Source organism: Uloborus diversus, chromosome 3 (assembly GCF_026930045.1).
Source record: "Uloborus diversus isolate 005 chromosome 3, Udiv.v.3.1, whole genome shotgun sequence".
Lineage (NCBI taxonomy): Eukaryota > Metazoa > Arthropoda > Arachnida > Araneae > Uloboridae > Uloborus > Uloborus diversus.
In genome coordinates, this window is record NC_072733.1 from 113,844,563 (window position 1) to 113,872,007 (window position 27,445).

Genomic DNA, 27,445 nt, shown 5'->3' on the forward strand with positions numbered 1-27,445 from the left:
TTCCCACTCTTTACCTCTTTCATAATGCATATAACACCCATTTCTACTCAGTGAATATGTTCCAAATTACGCTATCAAAGAAGACCTACAATCCTATTTTTAGGTTTCAATTTCGAAAAATTTCCTGGGGAGCAACCTCTGAACCTCTTAACTCGCAAACATTACCTAAGGTCATCTATAATGCATTTCTAAGACAGCAAATGAAAAAAATTTCGCGGGGGGGGGGGGGACACTGGATCATCACTTTCAGTATCATTGTCAAAGTTTAGTCTAAACCTGCGTTTTAAAATTTAATATTTTTCAAGAATTTCCAAAGACAGCTATCCTATCTTGAACATAATTAGTGATATAACAATAGCGTTTTTAAAGTTTCAATTTCGGAAAATGGCTGGGAAAGTCCCCCTCCTCCCTCCCAACCGCACTAACTTATTATCTATAAAGACCGTCTGGAAGGTATTAAATCTATACAAACCAGAAAAAAATCCAGACGTCGGCCCCTGAATCTCTCCTTTTCTTAATATCGCGAAAAAAACGTTTGAAGCTGCGTTTTTAGAGATACAATTTCGCAAAACTTCTCTGGGAGAGCCCCCGAACCTCCTTTCCCTTTCATTACCTAAGATCGCCTGAAGTGCATTTTTAAGACTTCAAACTGAAAACCATTTCCGAAGAGAATATTATACTAACGATTAGATTCAGATTGTCAATACTAAGATCTGCTAATTACTTGCTCCTAAATCAGAAGCTGAACCCATTCTCTACCTCTGTATTTAATAGACATCATAAATAATTAAACGACAGCCCTTTTCATACACGGAAAGTAAAAAACGTAGAAGGTACTCTTTTGACCTCGCGACGTGCCTAAATCCAGGAGACATCGCCGGATGTTAACACTGGACTCTGCACTAATGTTGCATTAATGTTTCCATTATAGCTTGATTCATGTCGTCCGTCTGAAGTCCTTTGAGATTGTACACTTTTTTTTCTGGCTAATGCCCCATCTACTCGACGGAAGATTATTTACCTTATCCGTTTTCCTCCGCCATCAAAGATAGCCTATGCATGTATGTTCTTAGAGCTTAAATTTCAACATTTTTCTGGGGGATCGCTTCCTAAAACTCCTTTAATATCAATCATAAAGGATTGTCTGAAGTTTCGCTTTACACTTTCATTACAATTATACCAACTGTTTTCCGGCGATGTAGCGCGAATACTTCCCCCCAATCAATCGTTATCACATAGAACGTGTGCTTACAAAGACTAACTTGAGGGGGGGGGGGATTTGCCGGTAATAAACTTGCTAAAGAACTTCAGTTTCAAAAAACATATTCCTTTCCCAAAGAGCGTCAATTCTTGTCTAAATTTGCGCTTTGAGAACTTCAATTGAGAAATTTTGCCGAGAAAGAATTTTTGAAACTCACCCCTTCTCCTACAGTGAAATTTTTATTGAAGAATTTAATTTCTACATAACTAGATTAAAATCAGCTGCATCAATAAGTTATATATTTATACTTGAATGTCCACATTGAATAAATGTATTAAATAGTCCAAAAAATAGTTTTGACACATTTTGTTCTGTTTTTGATCTTTTCTCACAAAATATAGTTTCTCAAAAAATAGTTTTGGACACTTTCGGACACAAGGGTTTTGAACAGGATGGTTAAAACCTTGCCAATCCTGCTTTCATTTGCACACATGCATAAACATAGGGAAATTTGGTTACTATTATCAAAAAAAAAAAAAAAAAAAAATAAATAAATAAATAAAAAATAACATAGACTCATGCATACAAATTGAAATTCTAATCAAGAATTCAACTTATATGTAACTTGATTAAAATCAGCTGCACAAATAAGTTGAATGTTCTTATTGAATAAATGTTCAATCTAAAGCATTACTTTAATACATTTTATTCTGTTTTTAATGTTTTTTCACAAAATACAATTTTTCTAAAAACATAGTTTTGGACACTTTTAGACAGTTTTGGACAGGATGGTAAAAACCAGGGTTTTTACCATGGTTTTTACCTTAGTGTCCAAAACCTTGCCAACCCTGCCTTGAGTCCTATGACTCCCTCCCACAACTACTGAGCTCTCGCTCTTACATTTGAAAAAAAAAAAAGCTAGAGGGGGGGGGGGGGGGGGGGCGTTTCCTCTTTAAGGAGTAACTCTTAAGGGGCCGGCTGACCTGTAAATGTCGGAGCCGGTTCGTGTTGTCCCATCCGCCACTGCTCTTGCTACTGCGACACTGGTGAGAGCCACTCCTACCAATCCTATACCTGAAAACCACTGCCATACTACCACAACAATATCACAATTTTCAAAGTGAATGTATCAGAATAATAAAAACGGCATTCAAAAGAATTTATTTCATGAAACTTATTTTAGAATTGCATTTTAAAGATCTACGATAAACATATCATTAATATTTATCCACATAGTTGAAGCAAAAATAAAATTAAGCCAGGGATTGAACACTTAACTTTTTGACACTAATAAAGGACAAGGAATTTAACTTAAAAATTTAAAATTATGATTTTACTGAAATTAAAAAGTATTTGCATTTATTTTATTCCTAATAATGCATAGTTAGGTAAAAAAATAGGTAAAATTTGATTTTCATATTGGATGCAAAGAGATCATGTCATTAAAATAAAGACATCAAATGTGTAAAAATAACAAATAGAAGAATTCAGTAGAATAATATATTTTTAGAATTGTCTTTTAGCAGGTCTATATGATGAATATTATTAAAAATTGCTGACATATTCAAAATTCGGAGCAAGGAAAAAGAAAATTAGAGATTGGACCAGAAAACCTCTATTAACACACACACACACACACACACACACACACAAAAAAAAGTAGGAATTCTTGTATATAATAGGAATACAATCACTTCTGTTTGCATCAAAAATTGAAAACCCATATAATTTTCTCCCAAAATATTGTTAAAATATCTCACTTTAAAGGGACAAATAAATATTGAAAGCTGCTGAAATGTTTTTAATATTTTCTAATAAAGTTGGTATAAAAGTTGAACGTAGATGCTAAATGGCGATAATTTAAAAACTGGTAGCCCTAACTGAAACAATACCATTTCCACCACACCCTTCCTATTCATTTGTACTTCTAAGTTTAATTAGCTGATGTAAGACTTTATTATAAAAAATAATCTTTTCTTTTTTGTTGAGATCAGGAGTGGGGAGAAAAGTTCTAATGCAGCAGTTTCGAGCTGCAGTTGATTGCATTTTTAAAAAAAAATCTGTTACAACAACAATGCTGCAAACCATTTTGATTCGTTATAAACAATTTTGATTCGACTATGATAAAAAAAAAGCAAAGTTATGATACAAAACAACTGATAAGTTGTTAATTTCTTTTGAAGGAACAAACCATATGAGCGTCAAGCATTGTATTTGGCAGTATTAGTGATTTATCATTTCTTCATGCATCACAAAAGTGTTCCAACTTTTTTTTGCAAAATTAGCAGATCCATGTACAAGCCAATCCCCTTAATTTAAATCCAAAAAAGGTTCAAAAAGTTATTAACTTATGAACGGAAATAGCTTTATTTTGTGATTTCAGATTTGCTTTTTCAATAAATAAATTGTGAAATGTCCGTGTTGGTTGATTCAAATGTAGGGAAAGGTCTGTTCTGGTTGATAGGAATTTTGTGAAGCAGTCATTTTGGTTGATGGGATTTTTGTAAAAAAGTTCATTTACAGATCCAAATCTCCTCTGCCCAGACCTCTGTAGAGCCAAATTCATCAAAAACTTGTTGATAAACTGAAGCAACTCTCAATTAAGCAATTTTTAGAAAATTTTCGTTTTTTTTTAAAATTTATTTTAAATATTTCCTCTTTTTTTTTTGGAGGGAAGGGGGGGTTGCAACTGCCCTCTATTGCTCCCCTTAACCCATGATGATAGACATGCACTCACATATGTGCAATATTAGCCAATTTTTGCCAAGGTGGAAAAAACTCTTGGAAAAATTTTTGTTCTGACAAAAATTAATTTTAAACATTGATGAAAAAGGTATGATTTAAAAATTCGCTGACCCATGATTATAGACATGCGCTCACATATGTGCATTGTTAGCCAATTTTTTCTAAGGTGGAAAAAAAACTCTTGGAAATATTTTTTGTTCTGACAAAAATTAATTTTAAACATTGATGAAAAAGAAGATTTGCTAATCTTCAATCGGTAAAAGGTTGTAATAGTTAAAAATATTTAACACTGCAAGAGTATGAGGGAGAGATACATTTAATTGATTAACATAATTTTAAATTTTATTTAAAAACTTGTAAGGCATTGTTTGATTTGTTACTTGAGCTGCTAAAGAGCTGCGGAGTCTGACGGAAAATGGCAAATGTATGTGAAATACTTCTAGTTCTAAGTTTCTACTTTTTACTGATTTTTAACAGATGATTTTTTTGGAGAGGGAAAGGAAGGTGGCAAAAATTTTTAGAATAATTTTTGAATAAATTGAAAGCTGAGGTTGCAGAAAAAAATCTATGATTTTTTCCCCTCAAATATTATAGGATTACACTCTTGCTTGAATTCAATCGATGTGCTATATCGAATTTAAACTCAGTTGTATTTAATTCAGTTTAAAAACAGTAAATGGTTAATAAACTTAATATTTAACTGATCTCAGCCTTATAAGTGAGGATTAAATGATTTTAAGTGAAGGATATATATTAAACTTAACCTAAGGACCACTTTACCTCATCTTACTTAAGTTGTTCTAAAATATTATATAAAATGAATCCAGCTTATAGCTGTTTATGCAGACGTGTTTTAGAGATATCCAGAAAGCTCCCTGCACAACAAATAGGCTATAAATTTTAATAAAGAAAATTTTATATAGAAGTTAAAAGAGGTGTTCTGATTTTAAAATGTTTCATGTGCACACAAACCAAATTTATTCATGAAATGAAATACTGCCAGTTTCAAAACTTTGAATTCAGAATATAATTCCTAATTGTTCAAATCTAAAATAAAAAATTTACAGTCATTCTTTCATTTATTTCGAAGATATAGCTCTTTATTTGATTTATGACCTCTTTACCCGATTGACCACTTTTCCCCACCAGACTCGATTTATTTTATTTTACACCTTTTAATGAGAATCAAGTTAAAAGAATAGTCTTTAGATTGAAAAAAATCATGTGTTATATTTCATTGGATCCTTTTGCGATTCCACGCTAAACTCATTTGAATTCGCTGCCCCCTCAGAAGTTTCCACCCTGGCTACAAGCTCCAACTTGCCCTAGGGATACATTTCTTTTTGCTATTTTATAACTAAGATCAAAGTAAAAAATATATTATTATTATTTAAAAGTGATTACTTCCGATACAAAAACTGCTTCTATACTAACAAAATATTAGGGTAAAAGCTTTTGCTGACAGTTGTTAATAGATAAAAAAAGTTATAAAAACAAGCAAACTAGCAGATTGGCGGAGGTAACAATTACAGAAAGTGAAAGTTCGATGAATAAAGAAGCCAGCTAGTTGCCAATGACAGTTATTTTCTTATTAGTTGGTCTTTATACATAAATTGAGCCAATTTGTAGTCAGTTAAAAAAAAAAAAAAATAGAGTCTGAAAATTAGAAAAAAATAAAGATCCGAGTCGGAGTCAACATGTTTTCCAACGACTCCGACTCCTTTACCCCCAAATCAATCTGATTCCCACTCCACAGCCCTGATAAATAGCACTGCCCAGAAAAAAAACTCTTCAAAACACTTCTGACATAGTTCTTGCTGATTCTTGTGTACAATGATGTAACAGGATGCTGGACCAGTCTCCCTCACATTGGTACTTCAATTTATGGTTGGGGTGGTATTGATGCAGGGTGATGACAGATCAGGGAAATCAAGGAGATCAGGGAAAAGTAAGGGAACTTTATCACTCAGGGAAATATCAGGGAATTTTGAAAAAATAACTAAAATTCAGGGAGAATTGATCAAATGAAGGAAAAAAAAATTCCTTGCAAAAGGAAGTACTTTAATTCCCTACGAATTTTCCACCAATTATTTGTTTTAGAAAAGTAAAATTAATGAGATGTGATTATACAGTGCCGCATATTTGTGCATCTTTTTTTCCTCAAGGTCAAAGTATTCAATCTTAGGATGAGCTTCCTAAGATTGCTACTGTGTCTGTAAAGTTGTTTATTTTACCTTGCATGAATTTTCCTTCCAAGCATTGCAAGCTCCATAAAATAAACAACCCTACAGGCAAAGAGGAAACCGTCATTAATAACTTTGCTCCCTTGCCTTTACTCATTGTCTTGAAGTAATTTGCATACTGTCATCATGATTTCAAGAAAAAATCTTTGTTTTTTTAATTAATGCTGAAAAAATCTTAAAAGTTATCACTTGGTGTTTTTAATTTAATTGCTAAAATTAAATTTTGACTGAAAATCTTTTTTTTTTTGCCATGGTATTATTTGCTGTCACTTCAGATTACACGAATGGCTTTTTTTTTTTCAGAATTTAAAACTCTATTATTTTAAAACCACATACATTTTGAAATTAATAATTGTTTTTAAATTTTAATGTTGTTTGTTACTAAAAATAATCTAAGGATTTTTTTCGACAACTATTGAAATCATTTGAAATTGAGTTGTGTACATAAATAAATATTTTTATTGTTTTTTTATAGTTAAAATGCTGTATTCATTCATTAAAACCTAAGTTCTTGATTAGAGAATAGCTCAATATGACTGATTGTTGAAAGATTTCAATTTGTTTTACATAAATATGTCTATTCTGCCGTTTGCAAGTAAAGGACAGTAACTGCACATTTTTCATTTTTTTTTTGCATTTTTTTCCATCTATTGTACGTTATCTTTATTGTACAAGCTCGCTTATTTGGTTTCTGTTGAAAAAGAGGACCGAAAAAAACGTCTAAATACAACATTTTCCCATTGTTAGTATTAAATCCACCACACATTTCTTCAAAAATCTCGAAAACTAATTTCTGCAGATACTGCTGTTTACCTGCACACAGCAGTATTATTTACGTAAGTAAAACTACATTACTTCTATATCTGCAAAAATAACAAACTATCGCTTGTTATTTTTGCAGCAACAATTATACTGCTTGAAAATTCAGATCAAGATTATTTCTGTTTAAATGTTTTAGTTTTATCACGATTAGATATTTCTTTTAGAATGGTTTTAATAATTTCTTGGAATTCTTATGTTAACTGGTTCCTGGAAGTAAAATATTTGTTGTAGATTTCCTACAATATTTCTCTGCCGATAATTTTTAATACACTATTTTTACCAAAAAAAAAAAAAGGATCATCTTTTCAAAATATATTTTTAATTAGCAGCTTAAACCTTATAATGGTTTAAGCTGTTAATTAAAAATATATTTTGAAAAGATGATCCTTTTTTCTTTAACGCTGCATTTTTTTAAATATGCAATGCTTTCAGGTAGGGCAAAGAAAGGAAACCATTACCATAGATAACGTAAATCAGGGAAATTTGGTGAACTAAATCAGGGAAAAGTCGGGGAACTTTTTTTCCCAGTTCCTGTCGCCACTCTGTGATGCATATCAATTTACTAAGGAATTCTAAACCAGTGTAATAATGTAAGATCTACACCAATGTTTCACAATACCCTAATTTATATTTGTAATACATTTTTTCTATTTTTGTAAACTAGTTTTGTGAATTGATTGTTAAGACATTTATTTTTTTTCAATAGTAGGGGAAGCTGCTGTACCCACGGACAAAATTTACTTTTCAATTTTTGCTGGTCTCTGGGAATGGATAATCGATCGGAAAAAATTTCTGGTAGAATCTACAACTTATCATCTACTTTGGCAATTTTTGTCAGGTGAAAATCTCAAAGATTTAAGCCTCAAAATTTTTTCTTAAAAACCATCTTTTTTCCTGTGGATACAACAACCCGTTCACCCCGCGGACAGGTGCCTTTGTACCCAAGAACATATTAAAAAAAATAACATATAAATAAGTCTAAGGAACTCATTTATACTCAATACATTTTCATAAGCCATTTTATATTGAAATATTTCAAACCTGTATTGAAAATAACATTAAAAAAAATATCCAACAGAAATTAAACTTTGAAAATTAATCGAAGGTTTTCCCTTTTTTTTAAAAAAATTTTTCTTAATCTTTAACATCAGTGAACTCTAAAAAATTTATTAGTCTTAAGAGAGTTAATGATGTTAAGAATAATTAATGTTTTTAAACAAAAAAATAACTAGATTCATGATAGTATGGCTCTCTATGTACCTACATAATAACTTCAATTTATATGCAAACTAGCTGACCCAGCCACGCGTTGCTGTGGCAGAGAATGGAAATAATTTTTTACTCATTGTTTTTATACGATCAAATTAATATTTTTAACAAAGCTGGAGAAAGTTCCGTTGATTTTAAAGCCTCGTGAAAAATTCAGAAATCTTCCCGTTTAAAACCTGTCATGTTTCTGGAAAATAAGAGAAAACTTAGGTATGTATAACCGCTTGGCACCTTCCTGATTTAATTAGAAAGTTCCATCAGCAATATTGCAAACATGGCCGAAGTCAAGCAAGAATTGCAAGCAAGTATCACGCATTGCACTCGCCTGCAATTCTTGCGAAGCAACGTCGTCCATACCTATTTGCTCCCTTTCAGCACTTAATCAACAGGGGCGGAGAAGCCCTATACTTTATAAATACGCTCAGTTAATCTTTGAACTGGAAGCTAGAAATATTTTTCACAACAGTGAGAAAACTGCATTCGTGCAACGTGTAGCAATTCAGAGAACTTTTTGACAATGATACTTGATTTTTCCAAGAAGTAGATAAAAACAACTGAAATTCTGAAACGTTACACGGAAATACTCAGAAAAGTTTCGGAAATTTTTTGCAGTGTACTTACTTCGTCCAATGGTGCAAAATTATTTGAAAGTGGTAAGTAAAGCATCAGAATGTTGAAATTAAGCACTGACCAATATACAGATTTTGTATGCACAGTTTATTCATGTCAGCCTTAACTATTGTTTTTACAATTGTTTTTAATCAATGACCTCACAAATTATACCACATAAATTGATAAGCTATAAAAGTGGAATTTTATGAATAAGGTAGATAACATTGATTTCGAACTATTGCTTCGATTATTTTAAATTAGTAAAATTGAAAATTATCTTTGTACTAATTTGTTCACAATGTTTTTGGTTAATCTGTCTTTTGCTAACACGAACAGGTTTGATCGTTTTTCCACACCTGAGCTGGTTACTTGTAGTTGTGCCCGTGGGAGAAACACCTAATTTTCTAGTCCAACTATCAAGTGATGGCATATCATAATGACTAAATGGCAAATTTGACGTTGAAATGCAAAATTTTCAGTTTAAACTAAAGCTTCATATTCATCTCTGGTGTAAAATCTGGATTTGGACATTTGTGTGTTTGTTAAACTTGATGCAATAGGTCTTCAAACGTGAAAGTTATATAGTTTCTCCTTAAAAAATGATGATTGTGTTGGATAGTATGTCGTCAAAATTGTTTTAAACAGTTGACGAATACTGTTTCTCCTTATGTCAAACCTGCATTAGAAAGTGTCAACTCCCAATGACTTTGTGCGACCAATAAACACAATTTGCGACAACATCAGGATATGTATTTGACAGTCGACAATTGACGATCCACAAATATTCCTGTCTGTTTCGGAATGCTTACCGAAAACAAAACTGCTACAAAACCAGCGCGATTACAGAGGCAATTATGATTTTAAAAAAACAAAAAAATTTATCTGGGAATAGACTCTCAATTAGTTTACTTTTTGTCTCAACGGCAGTGTAGAATTTGTCTGGCTATTTGTTGTACTGTATATTTTGATACAGTTCAATTTCACCGTTTCCAATACCCAGCAATTGCTTAGAAAATACTTGTGGGATTAGATTATTTTGCGTTTATACTCGCATGTTCATGGTCAATCGCATTATCTCGACATTACCTTATAAAAACGATTGTTTTAAACATGCGTTGATTACATCGGAATAACTGGTAATGTCTGCCGGAAGTCCTCAGACAATATTCAGACAATTTCGCCTAAAAGTTTATCGTTGCCGTTCAAATCTTGCACAATCCTATGATGTGCTTCGAATGAATGCTTTTACTCATGAGCCATCGTACACTTATCCCATATTTTAATTTCACTCTCTTGCAACACTATAGCCATTCCACATTTTTTTTCCCTTTAAGGTTACACATTGCGTTTTGTTTGTTATGAATATCTAATCGACAACTTTAAAGCTGAATGTGCTGTTCGTCTACCATCTAAAAAAAGTAGCAGCAATGCCTGACGATGCAATTGTCACTGCAATTTTCTTTCGCGAACGTATCTTTGCAAGAATTATTGTTATTGGAAATCTCTTGGGGAACAAAATAAAGAAAATAATTGTTTTCTGCTTAAATTCATTAACCTTCCTGAAATTAACCTTGAATGTTTTTGAAGAATTCAGTAGTCTTCTTGGTTAAAGGCAGTTATGATTCTGGCACCTTCAGAGAAGCCTAACGCAGGTTTAGTATAATAGCCTGGAACCTTCCTGCTTTTCTAAGAAAGCTCTCAAAGCATTAATGCACGCATTGCCAATGCGAAGACAGACTCTCAAGCAGGTATCTGGAATGTAACTCCTCTGCAATTCTTGCACAGTTTCGTGATCCAGATATCTTTTCGCACTCATTGGGTGTTGAGTCAATCTGGATGAACCGTAATCGCTCTGAAACCGATACACCTATTAAATACATTTAGTTAATCTTGATACTGGTGGAGAAAAATATTTTTCTCAACGGTGTGAAATCTGCAATTTGTAGCAATTCAAGGAAACGTTTTGAAAAATATAGGTGATTTTCTCAGGAAGTGAATAATAACCTGTAATATCCCAAAACGTTATATGGAAATTCTAAGCAACATTTCTAAATTTTTTGTCATTGTGTTTTTAGCAGCAAGTCATACGATGTTAGAGTTATATCGATTAATTAACTTACACCGCCATCTATTAAGAATTTTTGGAACTAAACAATTAATTCACACTATTATTGCATAATTAATATGAAATTTGCAATAAAAAATTATAAAAACTATCCTATCTTTTAAGTTGGACCAAATGACACATAGATATGAAATTTGAGAAAAATCGGTTGAGTAGTTTCGGAGTTTACCCCGAACAAACATCGTGACACGAGATTTTTATATATATAGATTGAAACCTTTAACCAAAATTAACCCATTACAAACAACTCAGTTTAGATTAAACCAACAAAAATCTAGAAAAATCGACTTCAAATGAAAACAGGTGGGATTGGTGGTCTGTAGATCCTACAACAGGTGGGGATTATTTTAACAATATATCTTCAAGCCCTACTTCAAATTCATCATCATTGTTGAAAGCAAATTTCGGACATTGATGACAAGGCACCATTTTGAGGTACTTCACATTGTAAGAAGATTCATTTGTGACCTAAGGAGACTAGAAATTGTTGTGCGTGGGTACACATGGTTGTGTGTACTTGGGTGCAAAGGTATGCCATTTTGGTTTTGCAAGGCAGTCACATCGACAGGACCACAGTTTTACAACATTAAAAATCGGAAGCAAAACCTTTAAAATATAGGGAATTATTTATTAAAAGCATTGCACACTACAGAAATAATCCAATTACAGTGGCAACAATATAGAAAAAGCAATTAAAACAAACTATACATTTAAAATATTAAAACATAAAGATTTAAAATTGTAAAATGACAAGTTAAAAATATCTAAGTCGTGACAATGAATGTTATAAGTTTGTAAAATTAAAAAAGACAAAAATTATCAACATAGTTCCATCTGGTAAAAATATTTTTAAAAGAAGAATGACTCCTAAGAGTCCTACTTGGGACAGCAAGTTGTATCGAGTTGACGATATCTGAGCAGACAATTAAATTATGTAGAACCTTGTAGAAAAAAAGAAGACACAAAAGCTCACAGCTTGATTTAAGAGTGGGAACATTATGATACAAATACAAATACAAAAGTGACGACCAGCAACAGGCTCTGGGCCCAGCTAGACTGGTCCTAGTCAATTTACAATCCCCAGTGAAGATCAATGGCCCTCTTAAAACTATCTACTTCCTTGCTCATTACCACCTCTTCCGGTAAACTGTTCCAAGGTTCCACTACCCTGCTATAATAATAATTTTTCCTAATATCCATGTTAGCCTGAGATTTAAATAGCTTAAAACAATGACCCCTTGTCCTGTTTTCAGTGCTTAACTTCAGCCCCGTAACATCTTTCATTTTAATAAATTTAAACAACTGAATCATGTCCCCTCGGTCTCTTCTTTGCTCAAGACTGTACATTTTTAACCTTCTAAGCCTGGAATCATAGTCTAAGTGAGAAAGTCCATTTATTAGCCTTGTAGCTCGCCTTTGAACCCTTTCCAATACATTAATGTCTTTCTTAAGATAAGGAGACCAAAACTGAACAGCATACTCCAAATGAGGTCTTACCAAACTTCTATATAAGGGCAGAAGAACTTCTTTAGATTTGTTTGAAATAGATCTATTGATAAACCCAAGCATCTTATTGGCCTTGTTACTAGCAATGCTGCACTGTTGGCTAAACTTTAAATCCTGACTTATTAAGACCCCCAGATTGGTAACTTTGTCTGCCTGACTAATGACTGAACCTTGCAAATAATAACTTGTACACTTATTTCCATGCCCTAAATGTAGCACTTGACATTTCCCAACATTAACAGCCATACCCCATTTATCAGCCCATTCCGTAATATGATCTAGATCCTCTTGCAGCTGTTTTGCTTGTTCTTCATTATCTACAGTCCCCATAACTTTGACATCATCAGCAAATTAATTCATGTTCCCAGAAATATTTTTGTGAATATCGATCACAAAAACAATGAACAAAACAGGCCCTAACACTGATCCTTGAGGAACCCGCTTAAAACCTCACTCTAATTAGAGTAATTTCCCCTTACAACTACCCTTTGTTTCCTTCCGGTCAGCCAGTTTTTTACCCAAATGAAAGTTTTCCCTCCTATTCCTATATAAGTTAATTTGCTAAGTAGAGCAACATGCGGTACCTTATCGAAAGCTTTTTGAAAATCAATGTAAACAACATCTACAGGCTTCTTATTATCCAAAGCCATGGTAACTTTGTCATAGAAATGTAATAAATTAGTTGCATAAGATTTGCCTTTCCTGAAACCGTACTGAAAACTAGTCAATAGATTATTAGTCTCTAGAAAATTTACTATCTTAATTTTTATCAATGTTTCAAAAATTTTGCAAACCACTGAAGTTAGACTCACAGGTCTATAATTTCCCACACTCCCTTTAGACCCTTTCTTGAAGAGCGGTGTAATGTTAGCCAGCTTCCAGTCCTCTGGCACTGTCCCCGAGTTATAAGAAGCATTGAAAATATTTACGATTACATATGCTAATTCCTCCGCACATTCAACTAAAATTTTTGGATAAATATTATCAGGTCCCGGAGCCTTAGTCTCTTTAATTTTTTTCAAATGAAGTAAAACGTCATCCCATACATACAACAAAAATGAATAATACAATCCACGACGGACGAAAAAAAAAAAATAAATTGCTCATATTTTTTATTATTTAGATCCTACTAAAACTGAAAAAATCTGATAGAATCTTAAATTTTCGTTTGTTGGCGTTGAAACTTTCTGGGGTACATGTTGAACCCCAATTAGGATCTCGTCCATTGGTACAACTGACCGTGGGTACAGCAGCTTCCCCTACATCTTAAGTTTATCAAAAAACTGTCTCTAGGGTTCACAATATTTTCTAGATGCTAATTTTTAAAATTTTTTTGCGTGGGGGGGGGGGGGGGAAGTATATTGTTTCATTAGAATGGTTATTTTGTAATGTTTTTGTGTATGCAATCGAAGAACAAATTTTTAAATCTCAAAAATATTTCCATATTCTAGTTACTATTCCTGAGAGCAGTGCAAACACTTTTGTCTCTTCTAATGCAAATCCACCAGAGCCATTCAAGTATCCTAACTCATCCAGCTGGTAAAGTATTTGATGATTAATGTTATGTTAAATGTTTGGTTCAGATTTCCTCTTTCTAAGTTTTGTTACATTGAAAATATTTTCTGAACATATGAGTAAAGAATTTATAAGAAATTATACACATTCTTTGGATTTAGGAAAATAAATGATACAATTAATGTTATTAACCCATTCCATGACCAGCCCGAAAACTCTTAACCCGCTTGCCGCAAATAACGAATGGAGTTGCTTTTTGCTATGTTGTAATAGCACTTTTCTCCCCATTTTGCTATCGGGATTTTAATGTTTTTGCTGTTCAGCTTGCATTCGAAAATCGCTTCGCTTTATTAGTTTTTAGGCACTGAATTAAGTAGTGCAATAAAATACAAGGTTGCTAATATGTGCTGAAATATTCATACATTTACACAGTACATAACAGGAAAATTATAAACAATAGAGGATAGGATGAAAAGCAATTATATTTTCATAACACTAATTATTTTATTGATTTATTTTTCTTTTTCCTTTTATCAAGTATATCATTTTTTTTTCTTTTACTGTTAAATGTAAGATCTATCTTTCAAAAGGCCTCAACAAAATACTCTTCAAACAATTGACTGATCGATCCAACCTGTGAGGAATGATTTTCAAAGAGGATAAAAAGTATTCTTCTTTGCTTTTTGATATATTGTGACACTTCAAAACGACCAATAAACACAGAGACATCCTTTTGGTGGTCGGTTGTTTTATCGTTACCCCCGAAGACTTTTACATCCCTTCTGAGTACCCAGATATCAGTTGCTCAAGCGTGGGAAGTATTTTAAAGATAAATGATTACAAAAGATCAAAACTTGCAGCTAATAATAAATAATAAAAAATAATAATAGTATACAAATAAATAAAAAGCGTAGTAAACACATTATAATTAAAAAACAGAACAAAACATACCATACAAAATTAAGATATATAAGATAATTTAAAAAAAATATTGTGTAAAATAAATTATAAAATTTGAGGATTATGAACAATTTAGTGAAGGATGCTTGTGTAAGAAGGTGGATTTTTGGTAACAAGAAAAAAATATTTCTGTTTATTTGCTTTATTCAGGCATAGAAATATTGGTAAATGTGTAAGGAAATATTTTCACACTTGTTCATCATGAGTTCAAATGCCAGAATGCTAAGAAACAAAGCTTCCACGAAAAGATAAAAATATAATGCTTGATTATTTGAAGCATTATACCATCCAAGAGGACTTAAAAGGTTAATATCTTAGTAAAATAAAATAAATTACAACAAGTTTCGTGAAATACTATAAGTTACATCCCTTTTTTTCTAAGGAAAAGAGCTTGATTACTGCTCTCCTAACAGCACCAGAACCCAACAGAGAAGTGTAATAACAGGGTTCTGCCCCTGGAAGGATCGCCGACACATATTTGGCCGAGGCAAAAACTGCTATAAACGATGTGACGACACAGGTTCGATGAAGGCAGTTAGAAACCATTTTCTTGCGACAAGCCTGAATCGGCCGGGGCAGTTTTAACACAAACTGCGCGGCCGATCCTGTATCGGCGGGGGCAAGGAATGGGTTAAAGCATCGTGCATGTGATTTTTCTGCTAATTGACAGAATTCCATAAATTTAAAGCTTCATATTCCTAGAATTCTGCTTTTGTTGTTGTAAACTTTACTAGCATTACAGAGGATGACTAATAACATAAAATAATATTTAATAGACAAGACTACAAGATACATTCATAATTTTGTAATAAACTATGTTGTTGTTCTTGTTGCAAATCTCCAGTGTTTAGCAGCGCTAAACCAAGTCTATGAAATTCGTCACTCTCAAAAAATCCAACACCAACTTTGGATCCGCTAAAAGATCCAATCTTGAAAGTCCCAGACATTTCGGTATATGTTCGGGGGTGGCCTGATGGTCGGCACACTTCTCACAGGTTGAAAAAGTCTTTTTTCCGCTGCAATAAGTCAATGATTTTAGGTGTCCACTAATGAGCCTAGTGATGGTCGTCTGATCTCGCCTACCACACTTGAGAGATAATGTACCTCCCGGGCACTTCGCTTGGTACCAATTATGGGTAGGAGGGACAGTCCAGGAGGACTTTGCATCTCTTTTAGCCTTAGAAAATAGCTCCAAGTAAGTCAAGGAGTCGGGTGTATATAATGGCTCACCAGTCCCTTTTTTAGCCAAGATATCGGCCATCTCGTTACCGTGTACATCAACGTGAGATGGAATCCACTGAAAATGCATCTCTCGAAAAGAAGAAATGTGCTCCAGTTTGTTAATAATAGAAACACCAGTACCATCACCCACTTTATGCCAATTAGAGAGGTACTGGATGGAACTTCGGCTATCTGACAGAATCCAAACGGCTGAAGAGCCGGGAGAAGACAAAATTGAACCGAGCCCCTCATCGATAGCAATAAGCTCGCTTCTAAAAACTGAGCAACAGTCTGGATTTCTTCTGCTTAGTTTTGTTGCACACCCTTGGAATAAAATATAAACACCACTACCAGAGCAGTTATGTTCATCCTTACTACCATCCATATACATTATAATAGAGTCCTCAGGGATATTGTTTATCACTTCTAAAGCCAATTGTTTCAAATAAGCCGGTGCATCTGATTTCTTGTTCACCTGGGAAGGAAGATCCCTGTGGAAGTAGACTCTGTTTAAACCAATTGAGGGATTAATGCTCTGTTTCAAACTATGCTGAATTACATTTTTTGGGATCAAGTTGTCTGAGTCAGCCAAGCTTAAGGGGATATTTTTCTTTAATCTTTTATTGTTGGTCCACCCCAACAAGAACTCAGACGTTCGATTCTGGGTCCCATAACTGGTGAGCTTTGAGAAATATTTCACCAAATTAGTTTTTCTCCTAAGACTGAGAGGTTGCAGATCGGCCTCATGTAGAACTATCTCACTTGGGCAACTATTACGAAGCCCTGTAATAATATGAGCCGCACTAAGCTGTACCCTTTCAAGCTTTTGTAAGTTGGTGTTTGAGGCACAGCTGTAGACTGGATAGCCGTATTCTAGAATAGGCCTTATTAGGGCCATGTAAGTAGTTCTGAGAGTTTTAGAGTCGGCACCCCAGTCGCGCCCTGAACCTCGATTGAATAATAAACTATTCTACCAATATATTCAAGTATTGTTGCCGCTGTGGTACAAAAACAATGAAACTAAATTTAGTCAAGGCTTATGTTAAGTGCAATAAACAACACTCCCCCTCACGAACATAAGCTTATAAGTCCAAGTGCTTGGCACAATATTTTGATTCTATGACCATTAAGAGCTTTAGTTAATAGGTCTGCCAGCATGTCTTCAGATTTTTTATAAGCTATCTGAATTTCATTTTAGGCAACAATATCTCGGATGAAATGTTCTTTGACAGAAATGTGCTTTGATCTTGAACCTATGATTGGGTTTGATGCAAGCTTCTGAGCTGCTTGATTGTCATTGAATATTTGAATGCTTGGATGAGGAATACACATGTCATTTGCAAGTTGCTTTAAATGTAAAGCTTCTTTTGCAGCTTCAGTCAATGCCATGTATTCAACTTCTGCGGTTGATAAAGCAACCGTTTTCTGCTTTCTTGATTCCCAACTTATTGCAGCTCCAGCGTACAGTCGGATCCCGACTTACGCGAGGGATGCGTTCCATGACTCCTCGCGTAAGTCGAAATTTCGCGTTGTGGAAAAGTGTTGTGTTATATGACTTCTTTATTAACAAACCCAATCATTTTAAACATTTTTAACTGTGTTAGGCCAGTTTTTAACTATATATTACATTTCTTACATAAAGAGCTGAATTTTTACCATATTTTTAAAAAAGCTACATTATTTAACATAAAATACTGTTACGATGCACAAAATCAATGATCGATGGGAGAGAGAGACATAAAAATAAAACAGTGTGGTACGTACAGTATGTAGTAATAATAAAGCTTTTGCACTGTAAGAATACAATACAGTAGATGCAATAAGTAACATTTATAAGTTAAAAATTGAATATGATAATTTATGCTGCGCAATCTGATCGTCATTATAATATATTTTTAACTGCAGTAGCTTTGCATTTACTTTTATAACATTTACATCTATGGTAACACCCTTCTTTCAGGGTCTCTACAATCAGCAATACAAGAGCAGATTCCATTTTAATATTGTTTGCATTTTGCTTAAACACTACTCCGCGAGCTTCATTTTAAAACGAAGGTCTGGAGCTATACGGATTGCCTTCTCTTAACTTTTAGTTGTACGTATAAAAAATTCACTCAAACATAATTATCGTGCTAACCTTCGACCCACTTTCTAGTTGTTCAGTATTTTTACCTTTTCTTGAATTGTCACTTTTTGTTTCTATCTTCAAACTTTAGATAAAACACTGTGCCTAGGTGCTACCATATTTCATCACCTTTGATGAAAGTACATTCACGAAGTCAATATTTAGTAGTCAATAACAAAGCCGAAACTTAGTATCACGATTCCTTTCCAAATGTTTTCGTGTTGAGAGCAAGAAATTTGCTTTAGCTCTAAAATTTGTTGCTCCTGAAAAACTCGCGTTATAGCCATTCGCGTAAGTTGAATCGCCTTGTAGCGGGAGTCGACTGTATATAAAACAATATCCCGTGTTGGAACGGCGATCTAATGTACATGAAGCCCAGTCTGCATCAGTAAATCCAGTAATATTCCGTTTAGTTTTCTTAAATATTAGACCATAGTCTTTAGTGCCTTGGAGATACCTTAAAACCTTTTTAGCAGCATTCCAATGTTGCATGTTGTAACATGTATTAAACTGACTTAAATAACTTACGGCATAAGAAATATCTGGCTTTGTGGCAATAGAAAGATACATGAGTGAACCTATAAAATTTTGGTATGGAATGTTATTCTTTTCTTCAGAGTGTGCTTTTTCTAATTTGATACCAGGATCAATTGGATTTGAAACTGCTTTGCCGTCACTCACATGAAATTTTTCTAGAATTTCTTTGATGTATTTTCGTTGTTTGACTACAATTTTATCACGAGATTGTTCAAATTCCATTCCTAAGCAATTTTTTAAGTCTCCTAGATTTCTTATTCTAAAACTTTCCATTAAACTTTTCTTTACATTGTTTACAGCTTCATTGTTATTTGTAGCAATAATTACATCATCAACATACACGGCTAAAAGAATTCTATCTCCCCCTTTCTTCATTGAGTATAAGCATGGATCAGCTGTGGATGATGAAAATCCTAGTTCCATTAACTTTGCATTAATTGTTTTGAACCATTGTCTTCCAGCTTGTTTAAGTCCATATAATGCCTTCTTTAATAAGCAAACTTTTTCTTTAGAGTTTTTCTGTATGTCACTTAACATTTTTTGAGTTTTTAAGAAAAGTTAATTGGTCTCATTTTCAGTTTCTTCCAAAAGTATTTCTTGAAGAAATTTTTCAAGGCATGTAGGTTTCTCCATGTAAACTTTCTCTTCCAACTTTCCATTTAAAAATGCTGTTGATACATCTAGTTGTGAGAGCTTCAAATTTTCTTCAGCAGCAATTCCTAACAGAAGTCTAAGTGAACTTAGTTTTGAAACAGGCGCAAAGGTAGCAAAAAAATCTTCATTTGGTCATTGAGCAAATCCTCTTGCCACTAAGCAAGCTTTCTTCCTTTCTAAAGTTCCGTCAGGTTTTAGTTTTTCCTTTAAAATAATTTTTGAATCAATTACATTGAAATCATTTTCTTTCTCAACAATTTCCCATGTTCCATTCAAAATATGAGCTTTGATTTCATTTTTAATTGATTCATTCCAATCTGAAGATGACTTAATTGTTTCATCGCAAAGAAAAGAAGTGTCAGAAAGATCATAATCTTCTAACCAGGCAGGCAGTTTTCTATCGCGTTTTGTTCTTCACCCTTCAGTTTGTTCAACAACTTCACTGTCTCTAATTTCAAAACTTTCTTCGTTACTGTCGTTTGTTTCATTTTCATTTAAATTAGTTGTTTCTTCATGTGAAACCTCATTTGTTACATTTACATGTGACATTTCTCCTTCTCTAAATGTATTTGTGTCTTCAGATATTTCATCAACTCTTTCTGATATAATATTAGCATTATTTGAGCTCGGTTCTTTAACAGTTGAAAATTTGTCAGTTACAAAGTTCAGTTTAGAAATAACATTTCTTGAGATTTCTACTTTTCCAGTATTTGGAAAATAAACTCTATATCCCTTTATATTTTCTTCATAGCCAACAAAAATTCCTTTCTTACTTTTCGCATCCCATTTTCTTCTATGTTGTTTAGGAATTAAAACAAATACATCTGTTCCAAACACTTGTAATTTGTTCAAATCAGTTTTCCTGTTAAACCATAATTCATTAGGCGTTTTCCCTTTAATAATACTTGTTCCTATATGATTAAGAACATACGTTGCAGTATTTACCGCTTCGGCCCAGAATTCTTTCTTCATATCTTTTGCACAAAGCATACTTCTAGCTAATTCTACAACTGTTCTATTCTCTCTTTCTATTTTTCCATTTTGTTGTGGAGTGTATGTACAGGATTTCTGGTGTCTAATTCCTTTTTCTTCTAAAAATGAAGCTATATCTGCATTTAATGCTTCCAACCCTTGATCTGTTCTTAAAATTTTTACTCTATTTCCTGTAATATTTTCAGCAAGTAGTACAAATTTTTTGATCTTATTCTTTACTTCAGATTTATTTTTTAAAAAATAAACTGATCTATAATGACTAAAATCATCTTTAAGTAGAGGGTTCTTCCATTGGACCACATGCGTCATCATGGATGACTTCAGCCGAGACTTTACCAATGTTTTTACTTCTTGTAAATGGCAAGGTGTGTTGTTTTCCAAAAATACATGATTCGCAGAAAAAATTTTCTTCATCAAGGAATTTTATTTCATTTTCTTTTAGAATTCTTCTTACTTGATGAATATTTTGATGCGCCATCCTTTCATGTCAAACTTTCACACTTTCTAATTTTCTACAATATGTTCCCAAAAAGGCAGTTTCTTCCACTTCAAACATTAGTTTATAAAGTTTTCCCTCTCTTTTTCCAAAAATCTTGACATCATTTTCTTTCTTTACATTGCATATATTTCTATCTAATTCAAAAATATATCCCTTGTCAGCAACTGAGCTTATGGAAAACAAATTGCATTTTAAATCTGGAACATATAACACATTTTTCAAATCTCCATACTCCCATTTTCTACCATTAAAATATTTAATTTTGATGTCACCTTGGCCTGCTGCATCAATTGTATTTCCATCAGCTATTTTAATTTTCACCGCATTTGCCAATTCTGTATAGTTTTGGAGCCACGTTTTATTGCAAGTCATATGTTCACTAGCACCCGAATCTGCATACCACTCTCTGTTTTGAAGTTTTTCTTCAATGAACAAAGCCATAGTTGTATAAGTAACACGATTGTATTTTCCCTTTCCATTATGCATTTCATTTTGATGAAAATCTTTTGCTTTATGGTTTGGTTTTTGACATACAAAGCATAAATTTTTATCAAAATCTTCTTTTAAGGGACATTGGTTTGCAAAATGTTCTTTCTTGCAAATATTACAAGTTATATTTTTGTTCTTCTGATTTTTCCTTGTATGCTGGTTCATTTTCTTGCTTACTAAAGCTGTTTCTGTTTTTCTGGACATATTTTTCATTCTTTCTTCTTCAATCGACAATCTACTAACCAGTTCATTAATTGATTGGTTTTCAACTGGTACTGACTCCCAAGCACTGATGAAATGCTGATATTCCTGAGGCAAGCCCATAAGGACTTTGGTCATAAACATATGATCGGAGATATTTTCCTCATATTGTTTTAATTTAGTTATAATTTCTTCAAGTCCAGATATGTACAAAGATAAATCCTTTCCATCATGACTATAATTGAAGAACTTCTTTTGTAGCATATAAATGCTCACTTCTGACTTGTGCTCATAAACTGAACACAGTTTATTCCACATAGCATTTGCATTTTCGCAAGTGATAATATGAGCCATCGGACCTTCTTCTACTCGACTCACAATTATTTCTTGAGCTTTCAAATCTTTCTTTCTAAATTCAGCTAATTTTTCTAAATATTCATTTTCATCCTCTGTGTCAACTTCAACTGGAAACTCTCCATTAATAGCTTCAAAGAGCCCTTTACTTTCTAAAATTATTTTCATTTTAAACTTCCATAAGTTCCAGTTATTTCCTGTTAGCACTATCACACTTGTCTTATCCATATTCAACTCTATTTAAACTCAAAATAATAACTTAAAATAAAAATCTATCTTTCATTTTTATAGTACTCACTAATTAGAAGCTAATCCTGGTCCCCATAACCTGTAGACTTGATGCATTACAGAGGATGACTAATAACATAAAGTAATATTTAATAGACAAGACTACAAGATACATTCATAAATTTGTAATAAACTATTCTACCAATATATTCAAGTATTGTTGCTGCTGTGGTACAAAAACAATGGGCTGTAATGTTACAAGGGGCTGTAATTTAACAAAAATCCCACATGTATGCAAAATTACTTTGAATTTAGCTGTGCATGCTTTATATCAGCCTTCTCACCAAATTACTATTTCTACTAAGAGTCGTTTTTTCTACTTTCTAACTAAAAGTATTATATGTTTAAAAGAGTGACTAAAAGTCTCTAGTTTCTGCAAAATTCCTGCAGTTTTAATTGTAGTACAGTAAAAATAAAGGTTGGACCCAAACATCCAAAAAAAAAAAAAAAAGTTCAAACCAGTTGCAAATTGTTTATAACCCTCCCAATAAAAACAGGTAAAAAGTCCTAACCCAATGTGCAGAATTGGGGGCAAGTCGCGTGATAGACTTTAAAGGCAAAGCATTAGAAGAAATCAGATTTCTTTTGCTTGGTTCACTCAAAACATGTTAACCATTCGTCGTTGTTAAGTCAAGTGACTTGACATCGTTGCCTAAGCTTTTGCTAAGCCAATGATTGGACTTTCTCCCTCCATTTTAATTCCTGCTCTAAGGGTACTCTGTTGCTCAAAGAGGATGGTGCATATGCCTCTGGAGCAAATTTTACACAAAATGTGGTGGTAAACAGCATTGTACAAATAGCTTTGAAACTATACCAATATTTTTCTTCTCTCAATTCTGAATTTAAATTTTATTGGATGCCTTAAAATTAACTTAAATACAAAGATTTTAAGATTTTTTTTCGATTGAATTTTGTAATCAAGAAATCATATACTGATGAGAACCAAGTTTATAGAATAGTCTTAAGCTTTGAAAATTATGTGTTATTTTTTACTGGATCTTTTGGATTAGCACTTTCTTGCCAAAAATTTGAATTTGCCGCGCCCTCAGAAGTTTCCACCCAGGCTATGGGCACCAACTAGTCCTAGAGATAGATTTCTTTTACTGTTTTCTAACTGAGATCAAAGTAAAAACTAGATTATTATTATTATTTGGAAGTGATTACTTCTGATTAAAAACTGCTTCTACTTACAAAATATTAGGGAACAAAACCTTTGCTGACAGTTGCTAATAGATAAAGTTATAAAAAACGAGCAAACTACAGTCGACTTGCTCCAGGAATACATTTCTTATTACTACTGTTTTATAACTGAAATCAAGGTTAAAAAAACATTATTTGTAAGTGATTACTTCTAATTTAAAAACTGCTTCTACTTACAAAATATTAGGGAATAAAACCTTTGTTGACAGTGGCTATTAGTTAAAGAAAGCTATAAAATCAGTAGCGGGTCCGCAAAGGTAGCTATTAGAGAAAGTGAAAGTTTTGATGAATAAAGAAGTCGGCTGGTTGCATATAGCAGTTATTTTCTCTTCAGTAGGTCTTAACACATAAATCGAACCAATTTGTGATCAGTTTTCTTTATTTAATTTGACAAGAATCAGGGAAAGTGTTAAGAGAAGAAAAAAGAAGCCAGGAGAATCGGAGTCGACATGCTTACCAATGACTCTGACTGCTTCACTCCAAAATCATTCCGACTCCGACTCCCCAGCCCTGGTTATAAGTACTTTCTTCAGTATAAAAAATATAGAACAATGTCAGAAAAATTGCACGAAAATTTGCTTTTAAAAATGTCGAGTTATTCAGTTTTTATTTATCTAAATGTTTATAAAATTCTTAACTATGCTATTACTGTGTTTCTTTATTCATATTTAAAATGTTCAATACTTTTAAACTGAAAAAAGTTATGATCTTCCAGGCTCAACTACAGCAATTCTGGGAACTGTGATAATCATAATCTGACGAAAATTAAGCCTTGTGATAATTTGTCATTTAATGATGATTTTACTAATTGTGATGTTGTTGAATGGAATAGAAATTGTGATAAAAATCATGATCCTCATTCTGAAAGATATAAGGATAAGAATGGCAGAAAGAAACGGGAAAAATCTCCTGAAAGGCACAAATATGACAAAAATCATCACCGGGAGAGAACCCCTCACAGGGACAAACATGATTGCCGAGAACAGACCCCTCATAGGGACAAATATGTGGCACAAAGAAGACATAGAATTGATCAATCTCGTTCTTCTAGAAGATCAAAGTCACCCCAGCGGAAATCAAAATCACCCCATCAGAAATCAAAATCACCACATCAGAAATCAAATTCATCTCCTCAGAAGCCAAACTTACCTTCTTGTGAGTCAAAATCGCCATTCCAAATGTTGAAATCACCACGGGGGAAGTCCAAATCACCATGCCATAAGTCGAAATCATCATACCAGAAGTTGAAATCACCATACTGGAAGTCAAAGTCATCTCGCTGGGAGTCAAAGTCACCACGCAGGGAGTTAAAATCACTGCACCAAAAGTCGATGTCACTGCACCGAAAGTCAAAGTCACCAGATCGGAAGTCAAAGTCACCGCATCGGAAGTCAAAGTCACCGCATCGGAAGTCTGAATCACCACCTCGGAAGTCAGAATCACCACCTCGGAAGTCAGAATCACCACCTCGGAAATCAGAATCACCACCTCGGAAATCAGATTCACCAACTCGGAGATCAGAATCGCTGCCTCGGAACTTAGAATCACTGTGCCAGAAATTGAAATCACCACATTGGGAATTGAAATCACCACACCAGGAATTGAAATCACCACACCAGGAACTGAAATCACCACACCGGGAATTGAAATCACCACATCGGGAACGGAAATCACCACACCGGGAATTGAAATCACCACACAATGAATTTAAATCACCACATCGGGCATGGAAATCACCACACCAGCAGTCGCAATCACCACATCAGAAATTGAAATCACCACATCAGAAATTGAAATCACCACATCAGAAACTGAAATTACCACATCAGAAACTGAAATCACCACATCAGAAACTGAAGTCACTGCATAGTAAATGGAATTCACCACATCAGAAACTGAAATCACCACATCATAAATTAAAACCATCTTATCTTTCGTTAATCTCACCATCTAAGAAACGACAATCTCCTGAACATTGTATAGAGCAAAGAAAAACTACACCTGTGAGAGAAAATCACAGTCCCAGGAGACGGAAAAGAAGTCATAGTTCTGAAGAAGAAAAGAGGTATGGTTTTGAGACTAAACTCAATGGTTTTGGGTTACTTTAAAATCTCATTGTCTGTTCACCTATTTTAGCAGTTGCAAGTCAAAAATTTGCTGCTCAAATGTTTGAAATTGTATCTTGGATATAAAAAAAGGAGTAAAAACTCTTTCAGTCAAACAACCAGAAGTGTGGCACAGACTATTTAATTGAAATCAATTAATGTTCAGTGCAGTACACCCAAACCTGTTTTTGTGCAGTATATGAAAAATTCAATCAGATTGGGACTCAACTGACGAAATTATTTATAAAACAGGCAAAGTTATCTTTAAAATGGACAAAGTTTTCTTTCAAACAAACGATTTTTTATGCAATTTTTTTTAATGCAGTTCCTATCCACCGCACAGAAAAAGGTTTGGGTGTATTTATTTAATGTTAGGCAGGTTTTGATTTTAGATGTTTAATACAGTTTGTTAACTGCATGCAAGGCAGTAAAATAGTTTACATCATTTATTTATTAATTTGTAAAATCATTTATATGTTCAAAATGAATTTATTAATTTTCTTTATTTGTTCATTCACTCCTCTTCTTGTTCATTCAATATTTTATTCACTCCTATATGAAATATTTATTATCAGAACCAGCTTAATCCATTTTTATAAATTTTGTGTTTTTAATTAACGTTTCCATCTCTGTTCACTTAATTTTTTCAAAAGATTTTTTTCCTCTGAAAAATGTTGGGGTTTTCATTTTTAAATTGCAGCATTATTTAGTTATTTACATATAAAAAAATTTAGATTTAACTGATTTTGAAGTAAGTCATTCTTCTCTTTTGCATTTTTCATTTCAAATTCTATTAAATTAAGATATTGGTACAGAGAATCATCTTTACAGTGACCAGTAAAAACATAGAGTGAGCTTGTTTTGATGTAAACCACATTTTTGGCCCCAGTTTTCAACCAGATTGTTTCTTTTTCTCCAAGTTGCTTTGAGGCTGAGTAGTGTCATACCATATAAGCAGGCAACCCATCTACTTGTGCATGGCTCCAACATAAATACCATACACATTCAATAAATAAAAGTCTTAACAGTTGGAAAAGAATAACACACAAAAATTTCTCTTCAAAATCAATATTTGGTCTTTGATTACAACCTTTTATGACCAATCTACCCATGCAAAGCTTTATTTTATTGTTTTCATCTATTTTAACAGGATATACCCATCAATTACCAATAATTTTTGCTTTTGGTGAGCAATCCTTTTCATTCCATACCTGAAGTTCATCGGACATCGCCGATTCCCATTCAGCTTTTTCAGGTGATACTTGAACGTCCTCAAATGTTTTTATAATTTCAACAGCCTCAATTTCATCCTGAAAATTAGTGTCTAAAATTTTTTTTCCATCTCTCGATTCATCTGAAAGCATAACTTCATTTATTTCAGAATACTCCTTGATCTTTGTTAATTTTAATGGTTTGAAATTAAAAGCATCTTTATCGAATTTAACATTTTCTCTCTCACAAAACTTTTATTGTATTGTTTATAGATCTCAAATGTTCTCCTAAAGGATTGAAATAATAAACATCAATATGTTTACTCATTTTTCTGGGTCTTTCTAGTCTTTTCCAATTAATTGATTCAAGTGTTAGTAAATTTTCAGCTCCCTCATCAGAATCCAATTTGAGTTCAACTTTAGTTTTTGGAGTTGAAGAAACAGGATCAGTAAAATCCTCTTCGTCTCTAAATATTGCGGAGTCACACATTTTTTCTTTTCCGAATAAAGTACGAATTCCATTTCTATGTTATTCTACTTTCACGTTAATTGTTTCAACTACTCTTCTTT

The 27,445-nt window shown here is 33.1% G+C and overlaps 2 protein-coding genes across 2 annotated transcripts in view; one reads left to right on the forward strand and one right to left on the reverse strand.

Annotated features, from left to right (window-relative positions):
• Nucleotides 1-21,218: 21,218 nt before the first annotated feature.
• LOC129218897 (uncharacterized) lies at nt 21,219-22,299 on the reverse strand. Its single transcript, XM_054853217.1, has 2 exons — nt 21,694-22,299; nt 21,219-21,224 (listed from the first exon to the last, which is right to left on the reverse strand). The coding sequence occupies exons 1-2, from the start codon at nt 22,297-22,299 to the stop codon at nt 21,219-21,221; spliced, it is 612 nt and encodes a 203-aa protein (XP_054709192.1).
• Nucleotides 22,300-22,424: 125 nt separating this feature from the next.
• The window catches only part of LOC129218898 (ribonuclease 3-like), a 167,423-nt gene continuing 162,402 nt past the window's right edge, over nt 22,425-27,445 (forward strand). Inside the window, exons 1-2 of the mRNA XM_054853218.1 lie at nt 22,425-22,441; nt 24,275-25,605. Coding sequence (XP_054709193.1) covers nt 22,425-22,441; nt 24,275-25,605 — 1,348 coding nt within the window. The remainder of the gene's footprint in view (nt 22,442-24,274; nt 25,606-27,445) is intronic.